Below are 14,475 nucleotides of genomic sequence, written 5' to 3'. Positions count from 1 at the left end.
ATAAATCCAATCTGTTACATGATTACCCATTGCGTGACTATATTCCATAAGAGAACATGTCCTCAGGTGTTTAGCGGTATTTAAGATTGCCATTAACGGATATATTAAAGGGCAATTAGATAATTTCGTTAGAATGTTCCTGATATTTAATCCTAACATATCTAGATATCCTCATAACATGGAAATAGGTAAATTGATAGTGGCGCCATCTTGTCACTTGAATAATAATAATAATATGTCTCTTTGGGGGGAAAGGGGATTGTTAGTAATGTGGATTGATAACCCCATTACTAGCAATGTACAATGTCAGGTTGACCTCCACGCGTTTCCCCCTGGAAACCATAGTGACAAATTCCTGGTGAGCTTGTCACGATGGGCTAACTGACCTGACCTCATGCTCATCATATCATCTTCCACTGGTGCCCTGCCAGCGTAAACCGTTAGCGTAGGCGGGTGCACCATTCCATTATCATAAAAAAAAATATATCTCTTTAATAGGCACAGAAAAATATCTACAAAAACAAAAAGAACTTAATATATATATGTAAACAAAAGATAGCATTACCTATCGCTTAAAGCAATCTCTTATAGACAACTTGGGAGATCGAAGTTTTGAGTAAATGCTATCGGCCGCAGCTGGCCTTTACAGCTTCACCGGACGTTATGGGGCGAGTGCAGATGGCACTCCAAACCCGCGGAAGGACTTATGGAGCGGCTGAAGGCCAACTCCTGCCTGACGGATGTACCATGTCATACTAATCTATCTATTTCTATTTTTATAATGCGCCACCACCTTTCCTTTACTCAAAACTTCGATCTCCCAAGTTGTCTATAAGAGATTGCTTTAAGTGATGCCGTCTTTTGTTTAACATATTTATATTAAATTGTTTTTGTTTTTGTAGATATTTTTCTGTGCATATTAAAGAGATATATTATTATTACTATTCAAGTGACAAGATGGCGCCACTATCAATTTACCTATTTCCAGATGAGCATGAGGTCAGGTCAGTTAGCCCATCGTATTATATTCGCCGCGAATATATAACGATGGGTTCATTGGGGACCACGTGGTCAAACATGTGAACTGATGACCTTACTGCTAGCAATGTACCATGTCAGTTTGACCACGTGGTCTCCATGGAAACCATCGTTATATATTCGTGGCGAATTTAACACGAAGGTCTAACTGACCTGACCTCATGCTCATCTTATCATCCTCCACTGGTGTTCCTCTAGCATAAACATATATGTTATAAATTTCACGCGAGTGAAACCGAAGGTATAACTAGTTTGTATATATTTCCTTTTAAAACATATATTCATAGTCGTGCTATAAATCATTTGAATCGAAACAGAATCCTGTGGATGAATAAATAATTAAGACAAAAAAAAACTAGATTTCACTTATATTCACATTTTCTATAATACACTAGCAATAATAATAAAATATGTTAATTACATTCCATGAATATTCGACTCTATAGTTAATAAACTATATATTCATGAGTAAGATACAAAATTGCCATATGTCTAATCTTCACATATAGTAATCATTACATAGTATAAAACAAAGTCGCTGTCGCTGTCTGCCCGTCACTATGTATGCTTAAATCTTTAAAACTACGCAACCGATTTCAATGCAGTTTTGAGCAATAGATAGAATGATTCAAGAGGAATGTTTATATGTATAATACATGCGAGTTATAGTATAGAATAAGTCGAGAATTTCAAAGATTTGTAATGTATTAAAGTCGAGACGGGTCGCTGTTTAATAAATAAATAAGTACATAATTATAACATTCTAGAATATTCTAGATTAACAGAGACATTAAAAAAGAAAATGAATCGTTAAGCATCGCAATTAGTGTCTATTTATTAACAAAACCTTTGATATCAGCACGCAGCAAGCATAAATAGATTTATCTGATTTGAAACGCGAATTTCTCAGAAACTTTAATGTCGCATGTTTATAACTTTGTATGCTCAATACGCTAGAGTGGCCAACCGTCCTGATTTCCCAGGACATGTCCTAGTTTTTGTAGTGTCCTGGGATGTCCTGAGTTTTTAAGCGGAATCCTGAGTTTTTTTAATTTTAAATTGGTGGGCTTCTTTTAATCCCGTTTTTCAGTACGTATAATTTTATTAAAAAAAAACTTTTATTTTAATTTCATCTATTTTAACTACATATGACTCTTGTAGTGTGTCCATTTTTTGAACTGAATTATAGGTCAACCATGCATTTCTCCCTAGAATTGAAGTTTTCTAACATAGCAGAATTGATCTCAAGGGGACTGTTAGAAATGTGGAGGAATAGATATTAAACCCCATTGCTGGCAATGTATGGGACATTGCTTATCAGGTTAACCTCCACGCGGTAAACCTTCGTAGTAAATTGCCATTTGCCAAGATCGGTTAACTGACCTGACATCATACTCATTTTATCATCCTCCACTGGTGCCATAAACCGTATATCATTCCATTATCATCCTGTCCTGTTTTTTATTTGGAGTTGGCAACCCTAAAATAAACACATGCACATGTAGTTACTTAATTACATCGTATATGCCTATATTTAATACAGATCAATGCGGCTTCCATCGAAATATCGATCCGGATCTCACGCCTACGTAATCAATCGATAACCGGGTACACGGATGGCGGAATCCAAGATGGCGGTATCTTATCAGATTATCAAACTCAACTCTACATCTTAATTATATAATTGTTGCATACTTTAGACTGGATTATGCGAAATTATTGAGATATTGTACCAGATGTAGGTCGTTTAATATCTATGCTCAGTCTTAAGCCGTCTCTATTAAGATATATAAGTCCCTATGTCTACATTTTATACATGCTTGTATATCAAATATTCTATAAAACTATCTGTTACCTCTGTCTAAAATTTCTAAAATAACAATAGCCTAAGTTACTCCTTGTAACATTGAACTATTTGAGGCTGAAAGTTCCGTCAAAAAAGGTCCAGTCGTTTTCAATATTAGCAAGAACATTATAAGAACAAACAAAGTAACAAAAATATATATGTTATTTTATAAATTTCTTATTTATAACATCTCTTTTTGAAGAAATAATCTTAAAATTGGATTCTTTTACCATATTTTAATTTTACTAGATATTGTAACAGAATAATATATAGGTATACCTAAATACCTTAGAATCACTTCCGAGCGTAGAGTAAATAAAAGCTTGATCTTTCCCCATAAAACTTTGTAACTATGATAAAGTACAGTTGATCAAAGTAATAGAACCTCTCACAATAAGAAATACTCGCAATTAGCATTACCGCTGTTATCAGGCATACGCAAGTAAAAGGAAGCCAAACAGTGACTTATGGCGTTGAAATAAGATATCAAATTGTACTATTAAGTTCCTTTGAAACCTACGCTGGGAATAATTGCACCAATCACTGCTAAATTACTGTGGCGTTTGTTACAACAATTGAAAATGTACCTTAAGTTGATTAAGTTTAAGGGTTAATTGAGATTGGATTGTACAGGGGGCCGAGGACAAAACTATTGGATTTATAACAATAGGTTTTGCTACCTTAATACAACATACGTGGGTGTATATATGAATACATAATTCCAGTATTTCATTGAGAAACACTTATTGCTGTGTACAAATGAAATTTCAATTCGTTCTCTACACTAATATTACAAGATAAATTATATCTCAGGACAATTCACACAGCGCCATCTAGTCCCAAACTAAGCAGAGCCAGTTTTATGGGTACTAGACAACTAACATAAGTAGATAGACATATTTCTTTTTATAAATACAAAATATATATAGAAAACACTTGCCGATAGAATTATGAATTACTTACTCATGAATACAAATGTTTTAAATGTACGGGAAATCGAACCCACGACCATCGGAAGTAAATCATATATAAGCACAAATGATCATTTTGTTTAATTGTCATCCGTTAAGATCTATGATTGTAAAATTTGTGTCTCGTGTAAACTGTTTTTCTTGAAATAAATCAAATCTAAATCTATTTTTCCCTACTGTCCAGTTCAGTATACAGATTCAATTGAGAAGAACTGGCAAGAAACTCAACATAATTTATTTTATATTAAACCCAGTTTATTTAATAAACTAGCTTATACATTATATATTTAACACTTTATAGACCGCATGCCCACCGGTGGGTACTCCGCAATGAAAGTAAATTTACGCGTTGGGACCGGGTGATCACCCGTGGGCACTTTAATTGAAATAAATCTAGTGGTTAAATAATGTCTACCTCAAATTATTGTACACGAAAAACATATTTAAAAAATAACATACTTAATTATCATCATTACATATTATAAAACAAAGTCGCTGTCGCTGTCTCTCCGTCCCTATGTATGTTTAAATCTTAACTACGCAACGGATTCTGAAGTGTTTTTTTTTAAATAGATATAGTGATTCAAGAGGAAGGTTTATATGTATAATACATGTACACCCGAGCGAAGCCGGGGCAAGTAGCTAGTTATAAATAAAAATAAGATTTCCAAAGCGGTTTCAACGAGATAAAAAATATCCGCTGTATAATAAAAAGTTGACTCCATAATACGGCGCACAAAAAGTAACAAAAGCAATTCGAATGTGTAACATTAGAGCTAATGCTTCGTAACTGCACTTAACCTCTATTAAAAGTTCGTATTCGACTTCTTTCCGCACATTACTTAAAGCTCGTGTTGGTAATACGCAGATTAAATAAATGGAGTAGGTCAAAATAACACAGATAATTTATATATAGATAGATAGATAGATATTGTTTATTTGTTTGTTACTAATCCACCAGGGTTGTTATGGATATGAAATTTCAGATACGGATAGATTTCTGATATAGGAATGATTACTATACCGGATACGGATATGGATGCCAATTTGAAATTATTTCGGATTATCCATTAGTTTCTGTTACGGATATTCATTTTTTAAGGAAATTCAAAAGTAAAATACATATAACTAATAAAATGGTTACATAATGTGTCTCAATTAAGCTCCGCCCCTATCCGATATTATTCGACACATTTATTTCGGATTCGGTTACGGTTACGGATATTTTTCATATCGGATATCCGATAGTTTCGGTTACGGTTACGGAGCTACCTAACATCACCGCTAATCACACACAATTACACGTTTATAAAAATAGACAATACATAATACGCCATAAGATTTACAAGTTTGTGTTATTATGTGTGATCTCGGTATGTGTGATCTGTAGCAATACAAAAAGGTCGAAGCTCAGCGTGGAACATTCTTCAGGGAACAAAACACTGATTTTCAGCTTCAGCCCATTTGAGAGTACGTGAAAATGTTAATAAAAATAATATTTATTCTCTATTTGTAATGACAAATCATTACTACTGCTTTTAATATTTGTCCTGCGGTACAGTCGTGAGTTTGACAAAGTATACGACTGTCGAAAATCCTAAACTGTGTACACACAATAGTGACTTTTGCGCAAACATTTAACGATGCTAGACAATCTAATTTGCATGATACACTATCGAGGTATGGATTATGAAATATCACTGTATCCGTCTGTCCCTTATAATTACGAAAGTACATATGCCTAGCATTAATAATCACCCTCTTAGTCTCTTCTCATTAGAGAGACTTTTAGACAATTATCGTTGGTTAGGCTGGTTTGGTTTAAAACTTCAGAAATAATCATCAAAATTGATGTAGAATTGGCGGAGTTATAGCATAACATATAATACCATGTCCAAGTAAAAATGGGATTGATGCCTATTTTTTATTAAGCGTAACTCAAAAACTACTGGCCATATCTTTGTTATTCTTTCACGCAAAAACTACCCAACAGATTTTGATGAAACTTTACAGTAATATAATTTAAACATGAGAATAACACCTAGGCTATAATTTTAAAAGATATTATGTAAATTATGCGAAATGAAATAATAATGTCAAGTAAGTGCTAGCTAGAAAGTTACTTCATTTTTCTTCAAGGAATTCATACAAATAAAAATACCTCCTCATTTTATGAAGTCGGTTGAAATATATTAACGAATTTAGAACCTCGTCCTTTTCTGAAGTTGGTCAAAGAGCCGATTGGTCGCGAACGCCGCAGGCACATCGCACTGGGGCCAGCCCGCGCATCGGCACTGTTTAATTTTCAATTTAGATCGCAATTTGCGATGGCGCTCCTCACGCCCAAACCGGCATCACTCCATCCGATAGATTTATGCTTCTCACTTATAACTACGTCGGTAGGTACTCCAATATCGGTGGAATATATTAAAAGAAATTAACTCGCGTAAGTTACGAGCGGTTACGAGATAAGAGTTAATGAAAATTGGACTTTTTTTAACAAATTCGTCAAGTGCGGGGCGCGCCGGAACGGTCCGATAACGTGAATTGATCTGTCCGTGTTATACTAATTGATGTGTACCTTTTCGGTGCTTATTGTAGGGATGACAACCATACGAAGATGCTCCTACGAATTCGAAATATATATATGAGTATTTTTATGGATGCACTTGCCTGCGCTAACGGTTTACGCTGGCAGGGCACTGGTGCCCTGGTGAGGATGATAAGGTGAGAAATACGTTGGCCTATCCGGGCAAATGGCAATTTCCACGAAGGTTTCCAGACCGAGTGGACTTTAAACTGATAGGGTACATTACTAGCAATGGGGTCCACATTACTAACAATCCCCTTCCCCACCAAATACGAGTTTATTGGACTTCGGTACAAAGACAGTATAACATTTTGACATTTGGCATGAAAATCTCTTTACTTCCAATGGTTTTGAGTTTGATTCCTCGCACGGTACAAATATTTGTATGCGTATGATTATTCGTATCGGTATAAGTATTTTCTTTATATACTATGCATGTATTTATTAAATGTATTTCTGCTCAACACAAGCTCTGCTTATCATAGGACTAGATAACACTGTGTGAATTGTCCTGACATATAAATATGAAGGAAGGCCTCCAGCAAGGTGGACCGACGATCTGGTCAAGATCGCGGGAAGGCATTGGATGCGAGCAGCGCAGGGCCGATCGTCGTGGAGATCTTTGGGGGAGGCCTATGTCCAGCAGTGGACGTCTTCCGGGCTGCGATGATGATGATGATAAATATTAATTTGAAATCGATCAAAATACGAGTAAAAATACTCGTATTTTGATCGTATACCTATATGTGTAGGTACTATACAAACTTAGAAAACCATATTGCATTAAGGTAGGCAATTGTACATTTATTTTAAATAGTGAAATAAAAAATAAATAAATAAAATAAAAACAAATTGAGATAACATTATGAGATTACATCTTTATTTTCATTTCTTCATTCGAGACTAACTTGTTTTAAGGTAGCAACCCTGCTATATTACTTGTTGTTACCTGAATAATTTCATGTTGCTCGCTTTTATATTAACATTCTATTATTATATGAAAGAATTATGCCTGATTCAGACTGAACAATGTTTGATTTATACTGATGACTTGATTAGCCTTGCATTTACTTAATTTATAATTTAAAATATCATTCAGTAAAAATCTTTCCTTTTTTAAATGAGTAATTAAAATAAAATAAACCAAACACAATATTATGAAATAAAAACGAAATGAGAGTCTTCATATTTAAAGTAAATAATTGATGCATTATTGTCTTAGAAACATAATAAAAAGAAAATTGTAAAATCTTGTAAATACATATACATACAGGTACATTGGCAAACTGTAAATCTGGATTTATATGATGTAAAATAAATATATTTATAGTTCGCCTAACATTGTAATTGAACCAATCGTTTTCGCAAACTGAATACAAATAAACCTCAACTTGGAATAACGCCAAATTGCAGTTTACAGTCTTTAGAATAAATTACAAAAACTATAAATAAATTTTATTACTATTGAACTGTAAATTTTCAACAAATGCAAAACTATATACTTAATAAACACAATATATAGATTTATTTGCGTTATTAGATATATATAAAATTTGACATGAATATAAAGTAATTCAGTGCAAACGTATTACAGTTAATAGTTGACAGCTAAAAACCAAAATAATAAAAGTAATAAATCGCCTTCGACCTTAATTATGCTAGTGTGTTTAGGTTAATATGATTTTCATAATAACTTCTAGTTATTATAAGGTTAACCTCAAACATTTCGTGGTACATACACTTCAATAAATCTCACACATTACCACTGACGAGTTTGCTTTCACTGCCAACATTAATAACTGATTTATTGTGCGAATCGATTTATTCGACGGGAAATCGATTTTTAAATTGCAATTCGATATTATTTATAGCACATATGACATATATAATAGATCTCGTGCACCTACTTAAGCTTCGATTATGCCGTGGGAAAAGATTTAATTTCTAAACGCAATGCTATCAGTATGAATGTACGTTTTAAATTGACTCACCTTTAATATACAGCTGCCGACGGCTTCGCTCTCAGGAACAGTTACATTGTAGAAAGACTGGTCGAAGATCGGTTCATTGTCGTTCACATCCAACACTGTTACCACTAAAGTCGCCGTCGACGACAACGGCGGGTTACCGCGATCTTTAGCCACCACCGTAAGCGTCGGCATCGGATTCGTCTCACAATCGACTCTGGACCGCGTTGTCACTAGTCCAGAACGCTCGTCGATCGAGAACCAATCGGACTGAGGAGTCGGGAGAAGACTGTATCGAATCTCCGAATTTTCTGCCTCGTCCGCATCAGAAGCTGACACTTGTACTACAGGCGTCCCAGGCGCGGCTGCTTCAGGTACACTCGCTTTATATTCGTTCTCATGAAAAACAGGGGAGTTATCATTCACGTCAGTCACTCGGAGACTGATTATCCTAGACGCATGCAAGGGAGGCGATCCCTTATCTGTGGCTACAACGTTCAGAGTATACGACGACCTAAACTCACGATCTAAAGGCAACGCAACGACCACCAAATAAATTATATTATCATGTGTCCGCAAATCAAAGTGGCCATCGCCACCACTCAACGTAACGTTCACATTTGAGTACTCGGTTTTGGAGTCTGGATCGTGAACAGATATCCGCGCGACAAATTCATCCAACCGAGCGGATTCGGATATCTTTGGAGTAGCATCATCACTCAAGAATATGACGTCTATCGTCGGCTGGTTGTCGTTCACGTCCGTCACTCTGATAGAGACGAAAGCTGTTGTTTCTAAGGGCTGCGCGCCTTTATCTCTGGCAACAACAACTAATTCGTGCAGTTCTTTCGTCTCAAAATCGAGAGCTTTATTCACTGTTATCTCACCAGATTCCGGGTCTATCTTAAACATGTTTTCTTTGTCGCTTTGTCTTCTATTTATCGAATACTCTATTAAGCCGTTTTCACCTGCATCGGCGTCAGTTGCGAACACTTTCATAACGGGTGTGCCGACCGTTGCGTTTTCCGGAACATTTGCCGAATATGCGCTTTCCGCAAATACTGGTGGGTTATCGTTCACGTCTAAAATAGTTATGTTAACTGTCATGGTTCCACTTAGTGGAGGGGTCCCACCATCTAAAGCTACAATAACTAACTCATAATGATCAGTCGTCTCCCTATCGAGAAATCCATTGATTTGAAGGTCTAAATACAAAACCCCATCTCTTTCCCTATGCGAGGATAATCTAAACGCGTTATCTGTGTTCCCCGACACGATATTATACTTCTGTGTATTGAATACACCTAAATCCTGATCCTTCGCAGGATTCAGTTTCCTCTTAACATCCCTGGGGGTGTTCTCCGAGAACTCAACGTTCATCACTGAAGTAGGGAATGTAGGAGCATTATCATTTTCGTCCGAAACCCTAACGACTACTCGGATGTTATCGCCGCTCGCGGGGATAGCGACTAGTGCATACTGGTCCCTGTTTTCTCTATCTAGCGGTACTCTAGTCCTTATTTCACCAGTGTGAGGGTCTACTTTGAGGTCATCGTTGACCGCACTGCCTGGGACGGGGACGATGGTGTACGGTGGAGCTGCGTCGGGCAGCTCATCTCCGAGGTGGCCGACAAAGGAGCCGGCGCGGAGGTTCTCCCGGACGGTGAACTCGCGGACGTGTTCGCCGCCCGCCACTGTTGCCAGCAGCAGGTAAGTGACGACGCGCAACATTGCGCGATTGTTGTTCTCACCGTACGCACATTGTCACTCGCACCTGCAAATGGAAATTATGTTTATGAATTAAAGAATATATTTAAACCGATACAAAACTATTACAATAATATATTATGATAAACAACCACTTTATTTTATTATAAAAAATGTTCCAGTTATTTGCGCCCATCTCCAGAGCAATTTAAACGAAAAAAAAACAAATCAGTATATATTTTTAAACACAATTTTGAGTTAGACACTATAGATAAATATTTAAAAATGATACTTCTAATGTTATGGTTATTATAAGTATTATGAGTACTATACAACTAATATAATTACATAAATACATTGTTTTTGTAAATAGACTAATACAAAACTTGATACTCATGAATACAAATGTTTGTACCGTGCGAGGAATCGAACCCGCGTCCATGAGACCTAAATCGGTGTGTTAAACCGATAGACCATCGTCAAATAATTTTTAAAACACATGCATAATACGTTTCAAAACTTATAATTATTATGTGTGTTTATAAATAAATCCAGAATAACAGAAATTATAGGTTGTAATTATTATTAAATGATAATAATATAATTATATATAATAGATTATAACTATAATAATTATTATCTATCTAATAATAAAGCATCCAACCAAATGCGAACAGAATATGTCTAAATGGATATTCCTGTATACGGAATAAAATGTGAGCAAAGGAAGATAAATGCATAAAGTTATAACGGAACGTAAGATTGCATCTTTCTAATTTATGTCATAGCTACTTCTGAGACCAGTTTGTTTGGTATCTTTTACATATTATACGCTTATAGGTCCTGTCTTGATAAATGGAGACCGTTTATATTAACTTTCTGTTGCATTTATATCCATTTTTGCATTAAAATTATTGTTTTTACGAAAAAAAAAAAATTGATTGTTGATTATTGGAGTTCTTGCCTGTTTGTCTGTACATTCGTGCACGCTAAACTAAGAAACAACTTAACAGATTTGGATGCAGGTTTCACCAATGTATTATGTTATGATTAGCTTTAAAAAAATAAACTATTTTTATTCCTAATACAACGGAGCAAGATGTAACGTTGGAAATTAGCTAGTGCAGAAAAGTATATAAATAAATTGAATATTTTCATCAAGATGTTAATATGTTAATTCTGAAGGTGTTAAAGTTATTATATACCAAAACACTTTACTCATGTATACAAGAGTTTATTGTCTCAATTTAAGTACAAGAAACTTCTTTATATATATATGTAGTATAAAACAAAGTCGCCGCTGTCTGTACGCTTATATCTTTTAAATTACGCAACGGATTTTTATGCCATTTTCAGCAGTAGATAGAGTGATTCAAGAGGAAGGTTTATATGTATAATACATGCGTGTTATAGTATAGAACAAGCCGAGAAATTTGAAGATTTGTAACGAATCGCGGTCGGGTCTCTAGTAATAATACATATAAATAACAGGATATTTCTACATAACATAACTATAGCTATATACAATTTTGTTATAGCGCCATCTATTGGTGTTCCGCACAAACAATATTTTATTGGTATAGTATTTAAATTCTAACAACAGAATTAAAAATGTTAGGCTCTGATATCCACAAGTGGTTCGCAGATCATTTGATGGACCGGTTTTATGTATCTGCCACGAAATGAGCTTCTGATTATGGATTAACGGGTCTTTTCGTTGATAACCGTCTAATTTGCGGTTTTATTCTGGTAAATAACAAATAGCCTTAATACCTGAGGTGGTATAAAGCATTTCATGTAATGAGCTTAGATGTATTATGGTTTTTTTAATGTAGTTGGATGTGCAAAGAAGTTATGGGTATACCTGATGGTAAGTAGTAACCTATATACCTAAATGCTATCACGCCACTTGACATTACCATGTGATACCCATATCACTTCCATATAACTAAGGTTTAATACTACCGAACTGTGTAATAGGTAAAATGGGCAGTACTTGTGTTATGGGTACTGTTGTAGAAATATGTAGTAAAACTATTTATGACTGAAAAATGTATTTAATTGTAAGATGGTAGAGAGTTATGTGACATAATATTTTTTTTTTTATAGTTTTGATTAAAGAATACAAGAAAACTTTAAATATATTTATATCAAAAGAGTGTCTCAACAGGTACTAATATAAATACTTAGATACATTTTTTAAAGACATACATATTTTTTTATTCTATCATATTCATAAATGTGTCTATGACCACAAATTACATCTGCTATGAAATATTTGATTGCTATTTTCTAAGCTCATAACTAGAGATAACCCTAGGAACGTTTTAATTTTTACTTTAATAAAATTAAAGACAATATAAATAATCATAGAAAAAATCATATTTCATATTTTTATATATAGATAGACATACTTGCTGTGCCCGCATTTTCACCCGCATAAAATTTATATATATAATAATATATATTTATAGAAAAGTTTACGTCCATTTAAAACTAGAAATTGTTGCTTTTTCACGACTAGGCGCCTAAATGAAGTTAATTTTTTTTTATGTATATCATACTAATATTGTAAATGCAGAAGAAAAAAATATCTGCTATAATGTTTAATGTCAATATATCAGACATATGTATACTAATATAATAATATAAGATAACGATATGGTATAATAAGATAAGCCTGATACGGTATATATATTGATGTACCGTATCAAGTTTACATAAAATAGCAAACAAAGTCGCGGTTCACAGATAGCATTTAAGAACCGTAGTAGATTACATTAAGAATATTGTCTATATTGGCTGCATTTAACTTTCCCACCCCTGGCGGTAACACAAACAGTTCTCGAGATACAAGGGAAAGACAAGTGCAGTCATTGTTAAAGGGACGGTGCGATGTGAGCGCAGGTAACAATCCTAGAAAAAACCCATCCGCAAACGATAAGAAAAAACGGGCCAATTGTGTGGGAGACCAGGGAAGCGACGGCTCTGTATTTATATAATTATTATTTTAAGCAAACCCATGTCGATTTAGCTAAGTAACTTATTTAACCTTATTTGTCGAGAATACTGAATATTTGAAAATATTTTTCATACGTATGTTATTTTACAAATAGAAATAATAATAATTCAAATAAATTTAATAATATATATTTTTTTTAGTATTAAATTTATTATGGAATCTCTCTCTCCCGGCCTACTCCCATCTTAATTGGGGTCGGCTCTCCTGACATCCGTCTCCAGAGGGTTCATGTCTGGATCGTCATTGGGTATATATTTTTTATTCTACCTATATTATAGAATAAAGGTAGAATAAACAAAATATTATTGTTTAAAATATATAGATATATAAGAAGATGTATATATTCTTATATTTCTATACATTTTTAATTTACTTACTATATACTTTTAACATTTTATGTGAATACAAACTACAATTATACTAAGTAATTAAAAGAAAATTAAGTTAAACTAAAATCCAGTGCCATTAATGTTATACACATCGACTTGCCCACCATTACACTCTTAATTTAGGTAAAAGTTAATGTTTCTGACATCCAGGTATCTGCACATCTTGGTCGCGACACCGCCATTTTGGCCGCCTGCTACTTTGGCAGTAATAAAATATCAATTTTATTAGCAACCACCCATCGACATTAAATCTAGATTAACTTTCTGTAAATGCCATGCTACAACCACTAAAACTGGTTTAGGAGGTGCGCCAAAAACAAAAACACATTTTTTACGACTAAATCTTGATCCTTGAAGAAATTCTAAGTAAATAAATTAAGTGCAACGTACGATTGTGTGGTTTTATTTGTGGTGAAGTAAGAAAAACTCGTTTTCTAAATGAATTAGGAGCAGAAATGCTGCGTATGCGCAGGGCGGCAACATCAAAAATTCCAAATTTTGGACCCCGGCGCAAACTATGCGCGACCGAATGAATTATTGGTCACAGTTTACAGTCGAGCGAAGCCTACGTCAGAATTCCCAAATTTAAATTATGCTCACGTTTTTCTTTATACGTGGGAACGACCTGGCTCAGTGGTTTAGTACCCGACTTAGATCCAATAGTTCATATTCTAATCTGTTAATCCACATTTCTGACGGGCAGTGAGTGGTGAGGATTCAAATATTTCCAGCGAAACGTCAAAAGGTTTGTTAAACACAACGTTTACAGTTTACAACAGCTCTGACTACCCTATCTGTGATAAAAGTCGTGAGGAAGTATTAAATATTCTAATTTCACACTGTTTTAACTTGCACTCATATAGACGGAAGAAACAAACTTGTTCTAATAACTTAAGACAATTTATGACCTTGCCCAAACATTTCTCTGACTGGAAACAATTAAAT

At 34.5% G+C, this 14,475-nt stretch overlaps 1 protein-coding gene across 2 annotated transcripts in view; it reads right to left on the bottom strand.

Moving 5' to 3' along the window:
- Positions 1-10,075, bottom strand: part of LOC131849435 (protein dachsous-like) — a 165,152-nt gene extending 155,077 nt beyond the window's left edge. The window contains exon 1 of one of the 2 annotated variants that reach the window (XM_059199513.1): positions 8,437-10,075. In XM_059199513.1, the coding sequence (XP_059055496.1) occupies positions 8,437-9,792 (1,356 nt within the window). In that variant the 5' untranslated portion in view covers positions 9,793-10,075. The remainder of the gene's footprint in view (positions 1-8,436) is intronic. The other variant, XM_059199512.1, reaches the window with a different exon arrangement.
- Positions 10,076-14,475: the final 4,400 nt, after the last annotated feature.

The sequence above is a fragment of the Achroia grisella genome, unplaced genomic scaffold (assembly GCF_030625045.1).
Source record: "Achroia grisella isolate CSIRO2021 unplaced genomic scaffold, CSIRO_AGI_Agris_v1 utg642, whole genome shotgun sequence".
NCBI classification, from domain to species: Eukaryota; Metazoa; Arthropoda; class Insecta; order Lepidoptera; family Pyralidae; genus Achroia; species Achroia grisella.
Note: the sequence above shows the minus strand (reverse complement) of the source record. Positions and strands in the feature narration are given on the sequence as shown.